General features: G+C 39.7%; 2 protein-coding genes across 4 annotated transcripts in view; one reads left to right on the top strand and one right to left on the bottom strand.

Moving 5' to 3' along the window:
* The window catches only part of GUCY1A2 (guanylate cyclase 1 soluble subunit alpha 2), a 315001-nt gene that overhangs the window by 134787 nt on the left and 156106 nt on the right, over positions 1-24108 (bottom strand). The gene's annotated exons all lie outside the window — the stretch shown is intronic.
* LOC125078538 (protein dpy-30 homolog) lies at positions 13582-21434 on the top strand. Its single transcript, XM_047691437.1, has 3 exons — positions 13582-13597; positions 20878-21148; positions 21401-21434. Exons 1-3 carry the CDS (start codon positions 13582-13584, stop codon positions 21432-21434), a joined length of 321 nt encoding a protein of 106 aa, XP_047547393.1.

Genomic DNA, 24108 nt, shown 5'->3' on the forward strand with positions numbered 1-24108 from the left:
CAACCAAATCATCCAAAAGGATGTTACTGCCAGATACAGACTGATTCCCCCTAACAGGAATACGTACACATTTCTGTCAAGGGCTCCTGGAACACACTCTAAGCCGGACCATATCCTGGGCCACATTAAAAAAACCCACCACAATACTCAGGTCACCATTTCAGGGTTGTGAGATCAAGCCCCGCGTCAGGCTCCATGCTCGGTGGGTTCCCTGCTTGAGATTCCTTCCCTGTCGCTCTACCCCATCCCTGCTCACACACACTAAATAAATACATAATACATACATAAATAAAATCTTTTTTAAAAAATGCTTTTTAGGGACGCCTGGGTGGCTCAGTTGGTTAAGCAGCTGCCTTCGGCTCAGGTCATGATCCCAGCATCCTGGGATCGAGTCCCACATCGGGCTCCTTGCTTGGCAGCGAGCCTGCTTCTCCCTCTGCCTCTGCCTGCCACTCTGTCTGCCTGTGCTCACTCTCGCTTCTCTCTCTATGACAAATAAATAAATAAAATCTTTAAAAAAATGTTTTTTAAATTGAAATTATACATAATATGTCCTACACGGAATAAAAGCAGAAATCAATAGCCATAAGATATATTTGCAGTGGCCCAAACTGGAAATAATCCAGATGTTTTTAGTGGGCAAATGGTTAAACTAACACAGAATACTATTTAGCAATGTAAAGACTATTCTACTGACGTATGCAAAATTGTGGATTAATCTATAGGGAATTATGCTAAGTGAAAAATTGTTCAGTTAATAAAATAGCAGAGTTCTCATTTTCCTGCTTTGCTTATTTTTATCATTCACTTGTTTATGCTTTCTTAGACTATAATTATCCAGGGGAATAAAATATTTTGAAATAAAACCAATTTTCTCCCAGGAGGTTATTGGTTTTTCAAAATTCCAACCTATCTGCATTTGTAATAGCTACAATTTTTAAAAATTGCAAAATTTGTCTTGATTGTCTCTGACAAGACTCCTTCAATGAATATTCTTCTTTAAAGAGGGAATATGGAAATTCTTAAGTACACTAAATATAAAAGAAATTAAAAGCATTCACTTATTTATCTGTTCATCTGTTTTACAAATATTTACTTAATATCTATGACCTATCAGTAGTATGCTACTCACTTTAAATATGCAGGAATTAAGCAGAACATCATTGCAGTTTTAGTGAATTAAACAGTAAATTAAATAGTAAAGTATATGTATCTGGGGAAATATTAACATCTGAGGCTAATTATGATACTTATTCTGTAGACTCAAATAAGATACAATAAAATTCATACTGTTTATTGATGAAATCAACAAAAAAAAAATAACTCTTTGGACATTTTATCCTAGAATAGAAATGCTTAGCACACGAATGCTTGCTTTTTCCCTCCACGCGTTTGTATTTACTTTCATTGCTATTCTTGCTGCCTCAAAACGTCATTCTACAAACGGATTTGAATTCTGTTTTGATAGATAAGCCAGTAAACCACATAACAAAGTCAATTTAATGTTCCATGATTAGATGCCACTTTTCTTTTTAAATCACAGCAGGATTCATATAATATTTAAAGGAAATAGGTTTATGCTTCATAGTCAAAAGAAGTGCATCAGCAAATGTTTTGGGATTCTGTTGTGCAAATTTTCCAAATGTAAAAGGCTTATGTTCTGCTTTTGGATTCATTTTTTTTTAATTTAACGATTTCACACGATGTGGGGAATATGAAATTGACACATAGTTTTGAAGCCCCAGTGTGCAGAGTCTGCCTTTTCTCCCCAAGAGCGCAAATGATTTTATTTTTCATCACATTCACACAATCAGTAAATCACACACATTCGAGGAACAGCACTGAGTCTTCCTTGCTTTAACACCCACAGTGAGCCTCACCTCTGGGGCACGTCTGTCACCACACTGCCCCTTTCACGTCCCATGGGAGATTTTGGTTACATTCCTAGATAACGATTTGATGAAACTACACTTCAGAAAGCTGAAGTAAATTTTTGGAACCACCACTAAAATATTCTGTAAAGATGGGAAATTCTATACTCTCTTTAAGGAAATGGTACAAAAATAATCCTGCACAAAGCACTAACTCGTTACATAAGGGTGAAGGAACCTCCCCATGGTAACACAGCACAAATTAATAAAATATATAAAATATATTAGCCATCCTTACCCAGCCCACTTAACATGAGAATATTCTGATAAGGCCTCGGGAAAAAAAAAAAAAAAACCCAAAACCTTAACTTCCAATTATTCAATTCTATGTTATTTATGTTTATGATGCGATTGTGTGTGTGCATTTATGTTAAAATATTTGCTCTCCCATACCTCACTTCATTCTTACGAATCAGAGGTTGAGCAGAAGATCAAGGGTGGCTGTATTTAGTAAAAGAAATACTGTTCTGCATTTTGACTCAGTTGCATTTAACACTGAAAGGAAATAACTAGGGTTTGTGCTTAGACTCAGGTTGGCAAAACCCGCTGTTACATACTGAGAATTGGGACTGTTGGAAAAGCAGAATTAAGGATATTGGCGTACAGAAGGAATTTCCTAATGCAATAACTGGGCAGTTGCCCAGTATAGAGCGTATATCATGGCAAAACACATAGGGACAGCTGCAGAATCTAGTTTTTGTACAGATTATTGAAACCTTGATAATAGAGGATTGCTATCCAGGAGATCTTTCTGAGATGATGACAAGAGGATGACCAAAGAACTAAATTTTAACTTTTACTTGATTTTCATTAATTTAAACTAAATTGCACATAGCTACATAAGGCAACTAGCTAATGTGTTGGGCACCACGGCACTGAAGTAAAATTCATGCCTCTGAGGAGCGCCTGGGTGGCTCAGTGGTTAAGCATCTGCCTTTGGCTCAGGTCATGATCCCAGAGTCCTGGGATCGAGCCCACATCAGACTCCCTGCTCGGGGGGAAGCCTGCTTCTCCCTCTCTCACTCCCCCTGCTTGCATTCCCTCTCTCGCTGTGCCTCCTTCAAATAATAAATAAAATAAAATAAAATAAAATATTCACGGCACCGAGATTCAATCCATCACTTGATCCATACACCATTTTTCGTCTCTTTGTGGGTAAGAAATGGATTGGTATTTGGGTCACAGAGAAGTTTTTGCTTTTAACAAGGTCACACAGAAGGTTTGAGAGAGTATTATGTGTAGGAACTTTACTCAGTACTAAAGACAGAACTGAGTTTAAGAGAATCAAGGTCTCTATCTTCGAGAAGCTTACACTCTATCAGAAGAGACACATGTTTAAAAAAAGTAAGAAGAAAGAATGGACAGGTTATGGAGAGCTGAGGACCCCTCCTGCAACAGAACAAGTAGGTCATGATGAAAACACCCTGCTGAGACAGTGGTGATCTCTTAGGAGAGCAGGAGAGGTTTCCAAGGATGCTCTCATGGATGCACACCAGAAAATGGAACAAGCAAATCTAAACAAAGGAAATAAGCAAGCCAACAACAAATTGAGATGTTGAGCTGGATCCCTGAGAGGGGCAGAGAGAAGCTGCCCTCAGAGGCCAGAGGAGAGGGCACTGCTCTGGGGACTCTGAAACCTGGGACATGTGCTTAGGGAGCCTGATGACACGCTCCAAGCTGAAGCCGCACTCTCAGAGAAGGCTGGCGTGGTCCTCAGTCACGGGCAGCTAACCGCTCCCCATCTAAGGCTCTCCAGACTCTCTACATGAAATGCTCAAGCAAAGGGCAACAGCATGGAAACAATGAACAAAGAGTCAGATCTCCAGGATTCTCAGGTTCAGAACCTATAGGTACAACATACGTATAAGTAAGGATACGATCTGAAAGACAAGCATGCCCCTAGAGACTGTAAGGACTGAGCGAGCAGTTAAAAACCCAGCGTAGCTCATGATGGGAATGAGAATAGCATTTACCCCAAACCCTTGTAATGAGACAGAAAATCCCACAGACCATGTTGAGCACAATATTTGGCACAAAACAGCCTTCAGTAACTGCCAGGGAACCTCACTGTGATTCTGATCCTGCCTCAAGGGTCCTAAATCAGAACCCCCAGTGTTTGGGCTCAGAAATTGATTTTTTTTTTTAACAAGACCTAGATGTGATTCTGAAAACTGGTTAGACTTGGGAACTACAGTCTCAAAAGTCATCTTGTCCAATCCATCCATCTTGTGCAAGTAAATGAAGAAAAGGACACATGGGGAGGACAGCTCACGTCAGGGCGCCAGGCACAGTGGTGAACAGGCAAGGAATCGAACCAGAGTGCTCAACATACACGGATAGCCTTGCCGGGGATAGTCAGTGCCAGAAGATGTGTTCTGGATAAAGCAGAAAGGAACAGGACATTCAGGGACTAGGACATCAAGAAGCCCACGAGTACATTAATCGAAGGTGAATCACAAGCTGTTTCAACAAATGCTCTAGGCAGTACTTGTTTCGACAACTTTATGAATGATTTCCCTCCACTTTTATGGCACTGTTAAAGACATGAAGGGGCTCGCTTACATTTTTTTCCCATTGGGACAGCACCGCACTTTACAAGAACAATGTTTGCTTAGTTGTCTAGTCTAGAGATTTGGTTTTCCAGGTGTACTCTTAATGTCTGCCGTCGGTCTGCTTGACAAAGCCTACTTGTGACCCAGTAATATCTCTTTTTTTTTTTTTTAAGATTTTATTTATTTATTTGACAAACAGAGATCACAAGTAGGCAGAGAGGCAAGCAGAGAGAGAGAGAAGTGGAAGCAGGCTCCCCGCTGAGCAGAGAGCCCGATGTGAGGCTCGATCCCAGGATCCTGAGACCATGACCTGAGCCGAAGGCAGAGGCTTTAACCCACTGAGCCACCCAGGCGCCCCGACCCAGTAATATCTCTTAACGATCCCTTGGAATTGTACAAGGTTCAAAGTGTTTCTGCAGACACTGCTGCATTTTGCTGACAGTGGAAGGAGTGCACAATCCAGGTTACTATAATTAGGAAAGCTGAGACCAGGGAGGCCTCAGTCCAGGGATTGCACAGTAGGTAGGGAACCCTGACAGGAGCCTGGATGGCCAGACCGATGGTCTTTCCATACACAGTGTGGAGCAACGGATGAAAGGACTGAGACCTCTGAAACGAAAAATAATAGTTTAGAGCCTAGTTCCACCACTTGCTGGCTGAGTAACCATAGACAGATCACAAGGCCCCTCAGGGCCATAGCAACCTTATCTGTAAGACAGGAATAATAACAATTCTAATGGAATAGCATTAGGATGAAGTTTAAATGAGGTAATATGCATAAAGAGCCTAGCCTAGTACCCACAGAAGCATGCACTCAGTGATTATTATTATATTAGTGCTACTCTTGTTATGAAGCATTATGACAATGGTAATGATGATGGGCCTCGAGACACACTACAAATAAGAAATGATAATGCAATTATTTTGAAGAAATTATGATGAGAATATATTTCATGAAGCGATACTGAATAGGCATGGGATATGGGTTAAAATTACATCCCTTTATTCACTGTAGCATTTTTAGTAACAGTAAAAAACATAGGACACAACATAAATGTCTGTAATAGATTTCTACTTAAATGAGTTATGTCCCATCAATTAAAAGTTTCACAAATCACACAAAATGCTACCATAGTTAAAATATCACAATGAAGGTTGACTTTGCACTGACAAAATTTCTCAGACACACATAATCAATATTTGTCTTTGTTAACATCGCCAGGAACGTGACCAATGTGTAAGAATTCCTTGCCTAGTTAACAGCATTCAATTGAAGAAGCATACCTTGGAGGCTGTTTAAGCCTTTGAAAAGCACAGATGTTGGCATACAGCAAAGGAAGTGTTCAAGGTAAAGGAAGGTAAGTTCCAAGGCCCAGAGAGAAGAGAGAGCATAGCAGGTTGAGGGCACTCAAGAAGGTCCAGACTGATCACAGCAGAGCACAAAAGGGTCTAGCCAGGTTAAGGCCACGCAAGTGAGTCATGACCACTGGAATGTGAGCCTAGCCATGTGATTCTCCAGTCCTCCCTCTCCCGGCTCCTCTGTAACCATGGAGGACACACATCCAAGATGGTGGAAGAAGAAGGAGCCTGAGTTTTGAAGTCTCTCTTGCAATCCGGCTGCTCAGATACCTACCCCACCCCAAGACCTCTGATGGGAGCAAGAAATCAATCTTCACTGTGTCAGGGAGTGGGATTTGAAGATTGTCACAGTGTTATTCAGCTTGACTAATACACCAAGTCTTGGTAAAAGATCACCCATCTCCACTCTGTCTGGAGTTACACCACCTTCATTCTATGACCTTGGAGAAAAGAGTTCATGATGGTTCTTTCCCACCCAACCTGATTTTATTCACTATCAGTCTAGTAAATATCACTCCCTCTTCAAGGTTCTACACCATAAGTGAATTACAAGAAGAGTCTGGAGATTAATACATAATTCAATTTATAATTCTGAATCCAAAGCTTTGCATAAAGGACTAACCTATGGCTGGTGTTATGCTTACCCAACATGGATCATAAATTGCCATCAATTTTTGAACTCTTTAAAACAAGATCACATGTGTATCTTTCATTCCAGTGAGATGGTATCAAAGCCTTTCAAGTATATGATAAATAAGTGAAATGAGTTCTTAGATATGAATGTTTACAGTATATAAATTAAAACATTGTTTGGGAGATATTGAGGGGATAGTTCCTTGAAAAATAAAAATCTCCAGGGCAAACTATGGATTGGAGACTATTTCTTTTTGTGTATATATACATATATATATATATGTATATATACATATATATATATATATTTGTTTATTTTTATATTTAAATTTATTATCTGATTTGATTTTACAGTTATCTAGTTAATATGACCAAGTGTAAGACTGGAGACAGAAGAAGGCTAAGTGATGTGCCCCAGGTATGTGGCCAAGGAAACACAGAGATGGGAGTAGAACATGGGTGTCCCTGTCTTGGGCATGCTTTTCCCCTGAATCTTCCACTATCACCAGAAACAGGACTTCAAAACACTGTGTGTTTACACGTGTGTGGGAAACCCTCAGGAAAATCTCTTATTCAAGGCCCAAGAATCTCTCCATGGTCATGTAATGTTTGTTCAAACATTTTCCTTCTCTTTGGGAAGGAGATGGCATGACCAGAATGTCACTCCACGTCTTTAAAATGGAAATAATGGATGAACCTCTGTAGTAGGATTGCTATTTGGATGCATACTGGCTAATATTTGCCAAATACCCAGAAAAGTCACTGGCACATAATGGACATTATACATTCATTAAATAAAGAACTCCTGGCTCCCAATGGGCTATCTGCAGTCCTTGAACCCTTTTGCTCGTCATCTCCTATTGTCTTACACCCGTGAAGCTTTAATCACAATGAATTACTGATTGCATTGGCTCATGAGCGCTACTGTAACATGGTACTGCTGATCTGAGGGGCTTGCACAACAGAAGCTGAGTGTCCCAGAGTTCTGGAACCCAGAACTGCACACCCAAGGCCCTGCCACTCTACACGCCTCTCTCCTAGCTTCTAGTAGAGCCTTAGCTTAGAGTAGCATGACCCTCATCCTTAAGTGGTATCCTCCTTGTCCATCTCTGTCTCCAAACTTGTCTATCTTTTTTTTTAAGATTTTTATTTATTTATTTGACAGACAGAGATCACAAGTAGGCAGAGAGGCAGGCAGAGTGAGAGGAGGAAGCAGGCTCCCCGCTGAGCAGAGAGCCCGATGTGGGGCTCGATCCCAGGACCCTGGGATCATGACCTGAGCCGAAGGCAGAGGCTTTAACCCACTGAGCCACGCAGGCGCCCCCAAACTGTTCTATCTTTATGTCCATCTCTGGGTCCAAACTTTTCTGTGTCTTTAAGGACATCAGTTATACTGGATTAAGGCCACCCTAATGACCTCACTTTAACTCGATTACTTCTGTAAGGACTCCATCTCCAAATACAGTCACATTCTGAGGTGCCGGGGGCGCGGCCTCTAACTCCTCTTTTATGGAGGACACATCTGAACACATAACACCAACTTCCTAAACAATCTGTTCCCCTAACCATGGGAGTGTTCCAGCCGTGACATGTCAGACCAGGTTCTAAGGCTCATTAGTAAAGCGCTCAGAACCAGTAAGTCCCTCTATCCATCTGTTATCTAAGGTCCACGATACTTTACTCCTCTTGCCACATTTACTGCTCTCCGCAGCCCTCACCATCCTCCCACACTGTCTTCCTACTCCTCCTTGTTTATGTCTGTCTTGAGAACAGAATGCAAGATCTATAGTACAGAGACTTCTAAGGGCAATTTCCTGTGTTTTCTACCACATGAGATAGTATGTGCCATATAGTGAGCAATCTACAAATACCAACAAAATTATTAAATAAATTGACATGAAAGGAATCATGCATAAATGGATAAAAATTTCTATTACCTAATGGAAGAATGGATGTAAGACATTTTTGGCCTGACTTCACAGATCTCAGGTTTCTCAATGGACCAAATTCCTTTTTTCACTTCCTTTGAACATTCCAAAGCATATTAAAATAAGGTGAATAGAAATTTCAAGAAGACTTATCCACTAGTAGTATCCTAGTCTCCCAGTGGCCTAGCTATTCCTTCTGTAGAACAGGAACATTTCAAATATTTTATTAATACAATATTTTGGGTTATATCCAAAAGGCACAAGCTAGCAAGAATTGGGATAAGTAACAAAACTGGACAAATTAAAATGCCAAATTAGTGCATGTTTGTTCGAAAATATTCCGGTTTGTCTCATTTATGTTGACTGAACTATTTTGGTAATTCCCATGTTGCTACTGGGCTACAATGATCTATCACTCAGCTTTCAGCAGCAGGCCAATTTTGAGGTTCTAAAAGAGTATCTGGAGAAGAAAAAAAAGTAGATCCTGTACAAAACATAATTTTCATAACACTGCTTAAAGAAGTAGGTGAAGTAAAGCTCCAAGGGGCCTCAGCGAAAATAAAAGCCATCATCTTGAGCTAAAATCTTCACTGTGAACTACATGTGCAAACTAAGGAAAAAGTAGCGGGTGGGCAAACATCAACACTGTCACCAAGGTCTGGAGACGCAGCTTTCCATTAGCAGCAGGGATGGGGGGCGGAACCTGAGATGCTTGGCTTATACCAGAGACCCTCAAAGGGGTTTCAATGGTCCCAGTCTGCCATGGCCCCACGGTGCCTGTGGAAATACACAAACCTTCTCTCATATGGAACACACACTGCATTCAGGCTCCAAGTTCCTCTTCACAATAAAATAATATCCAACAGAAGGTAAGAGTCAACAATCACAAAATCTTCGGGGAAACTAACCACTAGAAATGAGGCTTCGAAGAAACAAATGAGCAAATGAAAAATAGATTTAGACCACCCAGGACATCAGATACTGAAATCTCAGACTTAGTCTTACAAAACAGGTATGAAATGTTTAAAGAAATAAAGGGTAGCATCACAACCGTGCAATGAGAGATGACCAAAACTGACTAGGATGGTTTAAAAAAAGAAAAAAATATAAGGTTTATAATTGAAAAATACAATGGTTGAAATTTAAACAAAACCAAAGGGCAGATGGGTGAAAGGGAATATGAGATGCCACCCCCAAAAGTCGATAAACTAGAACTGGAATACAGACCTGAAAATTCTGCAGCATGTCACATGGGGAGACACAAAGATAGGAAATATGGAAGACAGATCAAAGGATATTTAAGGAAAAAATGTGAAAAATCAAACTAACTCTAGCCAGAGTACCTGGAGGAGAGACTAGAAAAGAAGTAAAGGTAATATATGTAGCACCAATGATTGTGAATCTACTGACAAATGGAAAACATCAACCCACATTACCAAGCACAGTATCTGTCCAGAAATTAAAATACAAGGAAATCCAGAACTAGATACTTGTAATGAACCTACAGGATACCCAGCTTTGACAAAGACTGTAAGAGTAAAGAGAAATCTGCAAATGAAGGAGACAACAGGAGACAGAGACAATACAATAATATTTCAGATGGACTGAGAAACACTGTCATCCTAGAATGGTACATTCAGAAAAAGCTATATTCTAAAAATGCTAATGAGATAAACACAAGCCAACAGCATTTATGAACAATAAACTAACACACACACACACACACAAAATATATCAATATTGGGGGAAAAAAGGAAAACAAATCCAGAAGGATGATCTACGATGGAAAAACATATGGTGAACAAAAAGGAGATAAATCTAAAAAAATACATGGTCTATGAAATAGGACATGAAATGTTTATAGAAATTGTAGTGTGCTACTTTTGTACAAGCAACCAAGATGATTTCATTTTTTACTGGATAAGCTTAAGAAACAATGATGTAAGGAAAATTTTTTATAAACCATATAGGTAATTTAAAAAGATAAATTATTATGGATGAGAAAAATAGAGTGAAAAATCAAGGCATGTAAATTTGCAATCATTGCTACCTTACAATTCTTTCTTTCTCGTGAAATAAATAGTATATAAATAAATAATCCCCAGGGCATTCTCAGTTTCTTCCTAAGAAACCTACCTCTGTTATTTTGTAAAATAGTTAAGGTTGTGGTCATTTTCCTTTTGTAAAACATGCAGTCTAGACACCATTCCCAGGATCCAATCTCACTGCACACTCTGCATCTTTAGTTCCACCATACCCCTGACAAAACCAAACCCCTCTGTTCTAAGCACATATGCTATCCTTATAATTTATTTGCAGACAAAATGCGCTTTTCTCTAATCCTACCATGGCTCAGTCCTATGCTTTCGGAGAGATGCTTTTCAAATGTCACTTTCTCTAGGAAATCGTTCCTGGCCACCAACTCTACCCTCTCAGGTAGAAACAACCTCTCTTACATCAGAAGCAGAATGGTTTCGCTCAAGCTTCTCGTTTGGAACTTAGCTCATTCTCTCTTACAATGACTCCTGACATCTCATCTCTCTATTAGACTCTATGCTTGTTGAAAACAAGATCTGCTTAAGAGTAAACATTAAAAACAGAGCCTAACATGGGACTTTACATAGAATAGGATTTCAATATTTGTGGAATGAATAAATGTGTGAATTTATGAAATGAAAACATCTATAAAACAAGGAAAATTTCATGGACAATATGAGAGGGATCAATCACTTGCAAACTATATAGACTGTGTATGTATTTATAATTACATACCCATTATTATATTTAGCTAATAACTAATGGACCAACAAGATTCTATCTTTATAAGCAAACAGAGACCCTGAGCAAAAGGTCTAATCTATTATAAACTATGTATTAGAGAAATACCACATTTGGCAAGATCAGAGCCTATTATATACTTTTTCTGCGCTCTTCATGATGTGAAAAACATCTGCTGTAAAATAATTTAAAATGAGCTACTGAATCCATAAGGCTTGAAAAATAAGACACCATAAGCTGGTTAAGAAATTATTCCTCCTAACATGAACAGACATTTCTGCAAAGAAGACATCTGGATGGCCAACAGGACACATGAAAAAGTGCTCCACATCACTCAGTATCAGGGAAATACAAATCAAAACCACAGTGAGATACCACCTCACACCAGTCAGAACGGCTAAAATTAACAAGTCAGGAAATGACAGATGCTGGTGAAGATGCGGAGAAAGGGGAATCCTCCAACATTGTTGGTAGGAATGCCAGCTGGTGCAACCACTCTGGAAAACAGCATGGAGGTTCCTCAAAAAGTTGAAAATACAGCTACCCTACAACCCAGCAATTACACTACTGGGTATTTACCCTAAAGATACAAATGTAGTGATCCAATAGGGCACATGCACCTCAATGTTTACAGCAGCAATATCCACAACAGCCAAACTATGGAAATAGCCTAGATGTTCATCAACAGATGAATGGGTAAAGAAGATGTGGTATGTATATGTATGTATGTATGTATGTATGTATGTATGTGTGTGTGTGTGTGTGTATATTTATATATATAATGGAATACTATGCAGCCATCAGTAAACCCGAGATTTTGCCATTTGCAATGATGGGATGGTACTAGAGGTTATTATGCTGAGCGAAATACGTCAATCAGAGAAAGAAAATTATCATATGATCTCACTGATATGAGGAATTTGGAGAAATAAGACAGAGGATCACAGGGGAAGGGAGGGAAAAATGAAATAAGATGGAACCAGAGAGGGAGAGAAACCATAAGAGACTCTTAATCTGGGACGCCTGGGTGGCTCAATTGGTTGGGCGACTGCCCTCGGCTCAGTTCATGATCCTGGAGTGTCAGGATCGAGTCCCGCATCGGACTCCTAGCTCAGTGGGGCGTCTGCTTCTCCCTCTAACTCTTCCCCCTGTGTGCCCTCTCATTTTCTCTCTTTCAAATAAATAAATAAAATCTTGGGGGAAAAAAGAGAGAGAGAGACTTTTAATCTTAGGAAACAAACCAAGGGTTGCTGGAGGGGGCATAGTAGGAGGGATGGGGTGGCTGGGTGATGGACATTGGGGAGGGTATGTGTAATGGTGAGATAGATAGATAGATAAATCATTTCTTCTGTGGTAAAACTGAGACCATCATACATTGCTAGTGGGAATGTGAAATGGTGCAGCTACCATGGAAAACCACCAGGCAGTTTCCCAAATGCTTAAGTAGAGTTCCTTATGACCCAGTGATTCTACCCCTCAGCAAAGACCCAAGAGAACAGAGAACATGTCTACACAAAAACCTGTACACAAATGCTCACAGCAGCATTATTAATCATTGTCAAAATATGGAAACCACACAAATGTCCATCAACCAGAGAATGGATATACAAAATGAGGGCTTACCATACAAAGGAATATTATTTAGCCCTAAAAAGGAACAAAGTGCTGATACCCACCACAACGTGGATTAACTTCAAAAAACAGTAAACTGACTATGGAAACCAGGCACAAGGGCCACGTATTGTATAAATCCCTTTACAATCTGTAGTGCTGGCAAGTAGAGTCACAGTTTCCAGGTGCTGGGTGGCTTTGGGAACTGATTTTGGTGGGCATGAAGGACCTTTCTGAGGGTCACAAGGATGTTGTAAAACTAGATTTTGCTGGTGTTTCATAACCTTGAAAATAAATTTAAAATCACTGAATAGTGAAGAGGAAGAAGAAAGAAAAGAGGAGGAGGAGAAGGAAATCATTCCTTCAATCGTGCCCATACACGTGTAGACTCACGTATCTGAGAATAGCATTTTACCTCTCATCTGCAACATCAATGACAGTCTTGGTATTGAAAGAAATAAAGTGTTATTGATCGTGTTATTTATTTTCCTGGGTCAGACGCCATCAGGACTACTCTAGTGGTAGAAGAAAACCCTTGGAAAAGTAAGACAGAGACAAAGATCACTGTCAGGATCTGTAACACTTCTGATAGTGCTCTTGTGATGGACTTTTACAGTAAGAATTTCTATGAAATAATAGTGTCTGAATAGATGATTCTAGCTCAAGAGAGACTCTATGTCCTTTTCAGTTGGCTAGCACTCAGAGAAATACATATTGGCCATAAGGTATCTTGTCCAGAAGGCAAAGAGACTGCACTGTTATGGACGTGTCCAGTGCCTGAGGTGGGTGATGAACGACCCTGAAGGTGAGCTCTATTACCGAAAAAGAGAAGAATTTGCAATGATAAGCATAAAACACACACACACACACAGGCATGACATTTGCTAATTGTCAACCTGATTTGACGATACTTTTGTTATCCTACTTTGGCAATAACAAATTAAACATGGTTCTATCTTCCTAAGACTGTTAATAAAGAACCCTGTCATAAATTGCCTTTAAAGACATGTTCTTAGGTTGATGTACAGCAAAATAGGACAGAAATTTCAGAACAATTCAGCTATTTCCCTACATCAAGGGAAAAAATTACATGTGGGGAAAGTTTTGAGAAAAATGCCTTTCTGTCCTTATTTTTCAGAAAAACTCCCAGTAGAAAATGAATTCGAGTCTTAGCTGAAGTGATAATAGGAAGCCCAATATTTTATATTCATAATTTTCCCATTTGATCAAGTGATTCACTAATTATCATATTTCATAGCTCCACATGGCTTTATAGTCCCTTCACATCTAAGAGATTATCTTCAGTCTGTTAAATATGGCAGAATCTCTGTTCTTTCCAAGCCTTCTTAACTTGTGATCTGTTCTGGCTGGAGCACCCCACAATGCCTTCTCTCCAATGCCCACACACACGCTCACCTCCGCTGCTTCCCTCAGCCATCCTTCTCCATCGCTACCCTCCGTTACCCGGCTGACTTCCCTTTCCTACTTCAGATCTCAAATGCCTCAAGATGTCTCTTCTGGATCTCCCATCGAAATGAATTGTATCTTTTATAAAGTCCCAAAGAATCCTCTGTTTCTCTTTTCATCATACTTGAACCATAACTATTATTAATCTTCCCAATGAGATTATAAATTCCATGTGGATAGGGACCATATCGCTTTTGACTCATTGTTTTTGTAAACTTTAGTCACAAAGATATTGTTTGGTATTCAGAACATGCTTAATAAGTACTAGCTGAATAAATGCAACTAAATATATACTTTATGTATATTCTAGATGTATTTTGTATTTTTAACCTATATTGTAGCCTTTAGATGGGGTCCATGTTTTGACCTGAGTGTCTTTAATAGTACCTATCAAAGAGCACGCATTTAATACAGATTAACATCATTCTGTTTTACTAAAACTTTTCAAAGCAGAAGTATCAGAAGTATAAAAACTTTTCAAAGCACTTCTTCAAAGTACGCATCCTGCTACATCTCACTTTTTCCTAGAAAATTCCTCTTGCTGTTTAATATACATTCGTGTTATACAGTGTATAATATATACTCATATACCTATCTGTGTACAAATATGTATGCAAACAAGCAAAACAAACCTTTCCATTACAATTTTATTCTATTTCCTGTTATCCGACGTCCAAATCCAATCATCTAAGCTACTGTGTTGGCCATTCTAAATGTGCTTTCTCTGGAATCACTCACTAACCTTCTGTACCTTGCTCTGTGCCCCAGGAGGCTGAGTTATATGGACTCCATCAGTTGGCTCTACAGTTGCACTCTGGTTTCCAGTTGGGTTTGGCCAATGGTAGCCACCAGGAGGTGAGTAAGAGAGGAGAAACAGTGTAGTTTATCTATTCTTCTGGTCTGCTCCATGCTGATGTGTGGTGTGGCAGTTGTTGCACCCTTCCTGTAGTGGGCTCCTCCTGCAGTTGAAGCTCCTCCAAGGCACTTTTCCATTCCTTCCTCCATCAAGATTAGGAACGTCAATGGTTGCCACCACTGCTAGTCATTGGGCACTTCACCGTCTCTTATTGGTTTGGTTCTCTTGACTCCTCCCACAACTCTGTAAGTACTCCTTCTATCAGAAAGGCTTGTCCATTATCTCAGTTGAGTGTGTCATTAAGTTTCCACTACACCCTTGACTGACAGACTCCCACGCATAAAGACCATCACATAGTCCCTCCTTGAAACAATGTTGTGGAATGGACAGAGCACTGCCCTACTTGTGAAACCAAGTACAACTCTGCAATCTTGACTCCAAGACTCTAAAAATGGCATGACATCCATCACTACTTGTTCTTGCCCAGTAGTCCTCCAGCTGAGGACTGGTCAGTGTGCTGTACCAAAGGACAAAGAAGTACCATCAATCTCTGTGGGTTAACTAGTTCGAGTAGTTAGTTTTCAAATGGAGTTCTAGGAGTCTCTAGAGCTGGGCTTCTCAAACTCCACTGTGAAACCTACCACTCCTGTACCTGTTAGAAAGCAGACTCTGACTCACGGAGTCCCGCAGAGGTTTGAGACTCCTCATTCCTCACTAGCTTCTAAGGTTCTGTGTTTCCAACCAGCTGCTGCTGCTCCTGCCGCTTCTAGACCACATTCTGAGGGTCAATTCCCTTCAGTGTCTGTGGTTATGACTCCAATGGGTCTCGGAAGTATGGGGGAGCGTGGGAGAAAGGACTTCTTTCCCTAACATCTTTACTTTCAACTCTTTTATATAGTAGGTTTCCAAATAAGATTTCATTCTGGAAAGGGGGGGGGTGACTCTTATTCTTTAAATATTTATGAACTACTACAATACTAGCCTGATGCTCACTTTGCAAGTGACGTCAAGAGGTAAGATGATTTACTCGAAGTCATAGCTAACTGGTGACAGACACTCCACTGGAATTTAGGTCCTGACACTACAGCCAGTTAGTCTTACCATTTTACTGATTTTTTTTCTTCTCTTTTTCTTATTTCTATTTTTGAATGTTATGGTGCTTTAGAAATTGTGAGAAAAATCTATTCATGTTTACATGGGTTGTTGAGTCCCAGTATGACTAGACCCATCTGGGGGCACTAAGAACTTTCCCAGGGAAAGGAGTGTAGCACTGAGTCACCATCTTATAATCCTGTCAGAGGGCACTCAAGGGAACTACCTGCTTATAAGGGTGGATATTGGTCTAGGTAATGTTTGCAAATGCAAAGAAAAATATAGCGTTTATGTTTCAAATTTGGCTGACCTTACTTTTCTTCTGTATTCTGGAATACGTGGACATAAATATTTTTAGGCTCAGGACCCCATGTTGTCTGCTATTCTGCTTTGATTCTCTAAAACTTGTGCTTTCCTGAAAACAGAGGAACAGGTGGGGCGCCTGGGGAGCTCAGTGGGTTAAAGCCTCTGCCTTCGGCTCAGATCATGATCTCAGGGTCCTGGGATCGAGCCCCACGTCAGGCTCTCTGCTCAGCGGGGAGCCTGCTTCCTCCTCTCTCTGCCTGCCTCTCTGCCTACCTGTGATCTCTGTCAAATGAATTTAAAAAAAAAAAAAAAAAAAAAAAAAAAAAACAGAGGAACAGGAAACATTTCCAAAGGGTTTCTAACTTTTTACACAATTTATGTATTTTTGTATTAGGAATATGTACAAAACCCAAGGAATGTTTATCACCAGAGAAATTCAATAGTTTGTATTATCAATATTTATTCATATTCATCTTCAGTTTGGCCATTTTCAATAGATACCAGAATTGAAACTTTATTCTGATCTGAAGCCTTGACATGGTTGGTTTTATGCTTTTCATCCACGATCTGTGACTCACCACTCTTGATTAATAACCCTTCAAAATATTTACATTCTGTTTCTTGTGTCTCATTACCAGTATTCACAAGCTTGAAATCCACTTTTCAAACCCATGGCTAAAGCAGGAACATGAAAACCAAGCTTGGACTTTTTTGATCTTTTGCAGTATTGTGACTATAAATAATAAATATAAAAAAAAAATAAACCATGTTTTGCTTACTATCCTGCCACCCAGCAAAGGCTGTAATGTCTTTCTGCGAATGGGCCTGCCAAGACTGAGGTGACAGGGCTTGCTATGCTACAAAGGATAAGCTGGAGGACATTATCCAGAACAGCACCTTCATCTTCTCTAAATGACGCAATCACAGCGATCCTTCTGCCTGAGCCTTTCAAATGAGTGAACTTTATGACACTATCTTTCAAGTTACCTTCCAGGTAGGCGTGCCAAGAAAAAAGATTTCACAGAAGGAAGAGACAATCCTGGCCATCAGGCAGTTCGCCTGTGTTCACGGTCCTATCTCCCTCCATCTCTACACGTCCAACTTCTGCTCATCTTTTGAGCTAGAGTTACTTCTTCCCCTAACAGTTCCCAATCCCAGCTGCATCTTAACGTCTCCTAGAGAGACATTCAGGTGTCAGTGTCTGGGGTCCATGGTCCACACCACACCAAGGACATGAGCGAGCAGCTCGCTTGTGTTTCATGGAGGCAATGCTCTCTTCTTACTTACAAGAGCCAAACAAAACAAACACAACAAAACAAAACACAACAACAACAACAACAAAAACTTGAGGCAGATGTTTTCTCAAATACGGTCTCCATTTCCCCACAACGAATCAGCCTCTGAGTCCTTAAGGTGTAGGTCTCCCTTCTCTCTTGGGATGGCTTTAATATTTGGCACATGGTATTTCTTTACTTTTTACTTGAAGGAAGATAAATATATCTAAGCCTTAGCACCAGAGAAATACATGCTATGTTGATTGTCTCTGTTTTCCTTGAAGACTATTTACATGCTGGTTGAAATCCCCTCCTATGTTGGGAGTTAGAGCACAACAGGTTACCGGAAGGGCACATTATCTGTGTTCCCCGTGCGCAGCGGACATCTATCAGCACTTATGTCTTTTCTATTAAAGATCTCATACTAATCCACTAGACAGAAAAAAGCAGCTCAGCATATTTGGGGCAGTCAGAGACACTTCTTAATGAGGTCACAGTTATGCTTAAAAGACTAGGAGGCAGAATTAGAAAATTGCCATTGTACCACAGCCAACCTAATAATGGATTCAGGCGAGCATCATTAATGAATTTAAATCCACTGAGCAAAAGTTTATTGGAGAATAGGATATGTTCATGTGGTGCAGAGTGTCACCCCACAAAAATCTTGTTAATTACCATGTAAAAGTTACCTTTACAATGGAGAGATCTAGCAGCCAAAGCCTTAACCTAGTGATCTAAGTTAATATTACAAAGAATGGGATAAACCGATATTATGGGCCTCCTGGTGTGATACAATAGGAAGTACGCAGTATCGCCTAGCCAGTGTTTCTTACCCTGAAAAAAGAGCAAAAGAGAGACAAGCCAAGTAACAGACTCTACAGGACAGAGAACACACTGACGGTGACCAGAGGGGAGGTGGGTGAGGGGGATCGGGGAACAGGTGGTGGGGATGAAGGAGTGACGTGTGGGTTGGAATAGTATGTAAGTACTGAGTCACTGTATTGTACACCTGAGCCTAACATTACATCATATGTCAATTATGGTGGAATTAAAATAAAAATAATGTTAAATAAACAACAAAAAAGGGTCCTGTGGTTTTAATATACTCAGATAATGCTGTGAAAGCATTTTAACTGGTCTTTAAAAAAAAAACAAAAAACAAAATTGACATGATAATTAAAAAACAACGAACCAAAAAACATCTTTAACCTAATCCTACTCATGAGGAAACAACAAGAAAAATTCAGATCATAGAACTTCTGAAAGTATGTTATAGTCATAAGGGTCTTTTTATTTAAGATTCTATTTATTTATTTGAGAGCAAGAGAGAGAGAGAATGAGCAGGAGGAGGGGGAGAGGGAGAAGCAGGCTCCCCACTGAGCAGGGAGCCTGATGTGGGGCTCGATCCCAGGACCCCGGGATCATGACCCGAGCCGAAGGCAGCCACTCAACTAACTGACTGAGCCACCCAGGCATCCCCACATAGTCTGTTTAGAATAAAGGTGGCTAAAAAAACATGAAAACCAAATATGACATATAACGCTCAATTGGATTCTAGGGGAAATAAATAAAATTGGGAGGACAACTGGGGAAATTTGAATATAAACTCTATTTTAGATAATACACTTTCCAAGTTAAACTTTGGGGGTTTGACAATGGTTATTGCGACTGTGTAGTTGAAACTGGGCCCTGGGAGAGATGCTAAAATCCTAGGGATTGGGTGGTAGGACTGAAACTCAAATACTAAAGAAGTAAAACTCTATCTGCAGGCGACATGATATCACATAATGGAAAACCCTGACGAGTCCATCTCCAAACTGTCAGAACTAAAAAACAAATTCAGTCAAGTTGCAGGCTACAAAAATCAACCCACAAAAATCTGTGTGTTTCTTTACACTAGTAATGAATTATGGAAAAGAGAAAATAAGAAAACAGTCCCATTTACTATTGCAATAAAAAAGAATGAAATACCAAGGAATAGGGACGCCTGGGTGGCTCAGTTGGTTAAGCAGCTGCCTTCGGCTCAGGTCATGATCCCAGCGTCCTGGGATCAAGTCCCACATCCGGCTCCTTGCTCAGCAGGGAGCCTGCTTCTCCCTCTTCCTCTGCCTGCCACTCTGTCTGCCTATGCTTGCTCTCTCTCCCTCTCTCTCTCTGACAAATAAATAAATAAAATCTTAAAAAAAAAAAAAAAGAAATACCAAGGAATACATTTAACCAAGAAGGTGAAAGGCCTATATATTAGAAAATTACCAGACATTAAAGAAAGAAATTAAAGAGGATGCAAATAGGAAGATATTCCATGCTAACGGACTAGAAAAATTAATATTGTTAAAATGTCCATACTACCCAAAGCAATCTACAAATTCAGTGCGACCCCTGTCAAAATTCCAAAGGTATTTTTCACAGAAATAAGACAAACAATCCTAAAAATTGTATGGATGCCAAAAAGACCCAAAGAGCCAAAGCAATCGTAAGAAGGAAGAACAAAACTGGACGCACTACGCTCCTGTTTCAAACTATTATATATATTATGAAACCATAGTATTAAGAGTTGGTGGCATAGGGCAGGGCCCTTAGACTAAGCAGCTTGGGTGCAGGTAATCAGCTCCCTTTCCCGCCCCCTCCTTCCCCACAGGTTCTTGGAGGACCACAGAGCATCAGACCCTAATGTGGGTGCATTGTCTTGGACTGTCCCACCCTTCTCCTCTATCTTCTGGGTGCTCCTGTGCCCAGATAGCCCTGAAGGGCAAAGTCGGGGGCTGGACTGGACTCTATCCCGGCATCTTTGTGTTGAAATCTCCCAGGTTTCTCATGGTTCTGTTTGTTTTCCAAGACTGGGTTTTGTTTTGTTTTGTTTAAATATTTTATTTATTTATTTGACAGAGAGAGAGAGCACAAGTAGGCCGAGAAGCAGGCAGAGGGACAGGGAGAAGCAGGCTCCCCGCTGAGCAGAGAGCCTGATGTGGGGCTCAATACCAGGACCCTGAGATCATGACCTGAGCCAAAGGCAGAGGCTTAACTCGCTGAGCCACCCAGGCTCGCCACCAAGACTGGGTTTTAAGGTTTATGTCTTGCATGATCTGCCAGATACAGAGGAACTGGAGCAGATGCTGAAGGGAGAGATACAGGTTCCAGAAAACCCTTACTTTAAGGACTGTCTCATAGACAATGTTGACAAGATAGTAGGTAAGGAGAAGACTCATACAGAAAGGTCATCAAAACAGAAAGCAGCTCTCTGGTCTTTGCCAACTTGTACCTATCTGGATCAGACAGTTATGCCTATTTTGTTAACGGGAACTTCTGTGCTTGCAAAAGGAAGACCACCAAATCCCACTGAATTTCTAGCATTCTATCTTTTTTTTTTTTTTTAATAAGGCACAGAAACAAGATGGGATCAGGAGGAAGACAAACCATAAGAGACTCTTAATCTCACAAAACAAACTGAGGGTTGTTGGGGGGAGGGGGGTAGGGAGAGGGGGGTGGGGTTATGGACATGGGGAGGTATGTGCTATGGTGAGTGCTGTGAACTGTGTAAGCCTGATGATTCACAAACATGTACCCCTGGGGCAAATGATACATTGTACGTTAATAAAAATTATTAAAAAATAAATAAAAACAAGGCACAGTTTGAAGATCGAAACTGACTTATTGGTAAGAATAGAAAATGTTGGTTCCTACTGTAGATTTACATGAGTGAGAGGTAGCTTTCATTACTGCGAGTTTTCCCTCTTTTGGAAGTATAAACCTTTCAGGACAATAGGACTTATTTACAGAACTGCAGAAGAACACATAGTTTCCTTATTTTCATTTAATCACCATACTTACTTAGAATGTATTCTGTATGATTTTTTCTTCTCAGATTGTCTTTAATTTTGTTTTTAAAATGACCTCCAAAATAAACTGTTAAAATGTCTTTTTTAGAAAGCTATAGTAATTAGAACAGTGGGTACTGGCATAAAAACAGACATGTAAATCAATGGAACAGAAAATAGCCCAGAAATACACTCGCACATACATGGTCAATTAATTTGATGACAAAGAAGCCAAGAATGTACAACGTGGAAAGGACAGTCTTTTTAAAAATGGTGCTGGGAAAACTGGACAGCCACATGCAAAAAAAATAAATAAATAAAACTGGACCATTACTTTATGTGATACCCACAAAACTCAAAGAATTGAACTTAAGACCTGAAACAGTAAAATTCATAGAAGAAAACATGGGAGGTAAGTTCCTTGACACAGCTCTTGGCCATGCTGTTCTGGCAATACACCCAAAAGCAACAAAAGCAAACATAATCAAGTGGAACGACATCAAACTAAAAAGATTGTGCGCAGCAAAGGAGATCACCACCAAAATGACAAGGGGACCTACTAAATGGGAGAAAACAATTGCATAACAGATATCTGATAAGGGGCTAATATCCAAAATTTATGAAGAACGCATACAAGTCAATAGCAAAGCAAAACAAAACAAAACAACCTGATTAAAAAATGGGCAGAAGAGGGGCACCTGGGTGGCTCAGTGGGTTAAAGCCTCTGCCTTCGGCTCAGGTCATGGTCCCAGTGTCCTGGGATCGAGCCCCACATCAGGCTCTGTGCTCTGCAGGGAGCCTGCTTCCCCCTCTCTATCTGTCTGCCTCTCTGACTACTTGTGATCTCTGTCAAATAAATAAATAAAATCTTTAAAAAAAAAAATGGGCAGAAGATCTGAAGAGAAACTTTCCAAAGATCTACAGATAACCAATAGGTACATGAGAGGTGCCCCAAAAGAGCAGTTATCAGGGAACTGCAAATCCAAACCCTGAGCTATCACATCTGTTAGGCTAGGACCAAAAACACAAGAAGCAACAAGTGTTGATGAGGATGTGGAGAAAAAGGAAACCTCGTGTACTGTTGGTAGAAACGACCACTATGGAAAACAGTATGGGGGTGCCTCAAAAAATTAAAACAAAACTAGTAATTCCACATCTGGATATCTGAAGGAAATGAAATCACTAACTCAAAAGATGAATGCATCCTTGTGCTCATCACAGCACATTCTTAATGCTCACATAGGGAAAAATTCCAAGTGTCCATCCATGGGTGCAAGAGAGATGCGATGAGTGTATACACGAATATGTATTTAACTCAACCACTAACAACAGAAATCCTGCCGTTTGTGACAACGTGTATGGATCCCAAAGGCATTAGGGTAAGAGAAAATTCAGAAAAAGACAAATAGCATATGATCTTTCTTCCATGGGCAATCTTAAAATCAAGAACACCAAGCTCATAAACACCGAGAACGGACAGGTATTCACAAGAGATGGGGTGTGCAAAGAAGTGGAAGAGATGGTGAATTGGTTTTTGAGTTTAAATAAATCAAATGACAATTTAAAAAATAAATTAAAAGACCCTATATAATCTCACCCTATGTAACACCTAATCAGGTGTTCAACACAAGTCAGCCCATAACAGACACAGCAGGAAAATATAAAAATTGGTCTAACATACATGTCTAATATACATTTTCTTAAATTCTCCATGAGTGGAATCATACTGTATTTGTTTTCATCTGACTGACTTATTTCACTTAGTATTATACTCCCTGGCTCCATGTGTGTTGTTGCAAATGACAAAGATTTCATTCTTTTTTATGGCTGAGTAATACAACAGACTATTACTCAGCCATATAATATTATGGAGTACTTTAGTATTAGGAGTATTATGAAGTATTTTAGTATTAGGAGTATTTTACTCCTACTGTCACAGTATTAATACTCCCATTAGCTCTGATTCAAAAGGAATTAGAAACAAAATAAAAACTACATTTAATAAGATCAGACAATTAATATTTTAAGAAGAAAAAAATTATTTTGACATACAACAAATTTTTAAATGCTATCATATAAACCAGAGATTGGAAAAAATGGCTCTAATTACATGAGAAACCCCTAACTGCATGTAAATTATAAATACAGCTAAAATGGTATTACTTCCCTGACACCAAGCATTTATTGTTTTGTGAAATCGATACTCACGATGACTCATTAAAAAACAGTACAGTGTTAACAATCAGTAAATCGAGATATCAAAACTGCATTTTGCTAGTTTCCAACTTTTCAAAAAGCTTAAAGCTTTCTAATAAAAGGTGGAAAAAAGTTTCAGATTTTGAGTTAGAGTATTAACGTCCAAGGATTCTAGGACAGTTAACACACATGAAGGAGGCATTCAGGGGAAGTGTTTTGGGTCGACTTCCCAGTCTAATGTTTTCAATAGCTCCATTGATTTAATGTTTTAAAGTTTAATGATCTTAAACACTATACATCACACTTGTTC

This window comes from Lutra lutra, chromosome 10 (assembly GCF_902655055.1).
Source record: "Lutra lutra chromosome 10, mLutLut1.2, whole genome shotgun sequence".
Classification (NCBI taxonomy): Eukaryota; Metazoa; Chordata; class Mammalia; order Carnivora; family Mustelidae; genus Lutra; species Lutra lutra.

Bases quoted from the DNA above. Each gene is read 5' to 3' on its own strand.
- LOC125078538 (XM_047691437.1), top strand. The intron at 21,149-21,400 runs TTTTTTTTTTTA...TTAAAAAATAAA, and splicing joins TTTCTAGCATTCTATCTTTT to TAAAAACAAGGCACAGTTTG.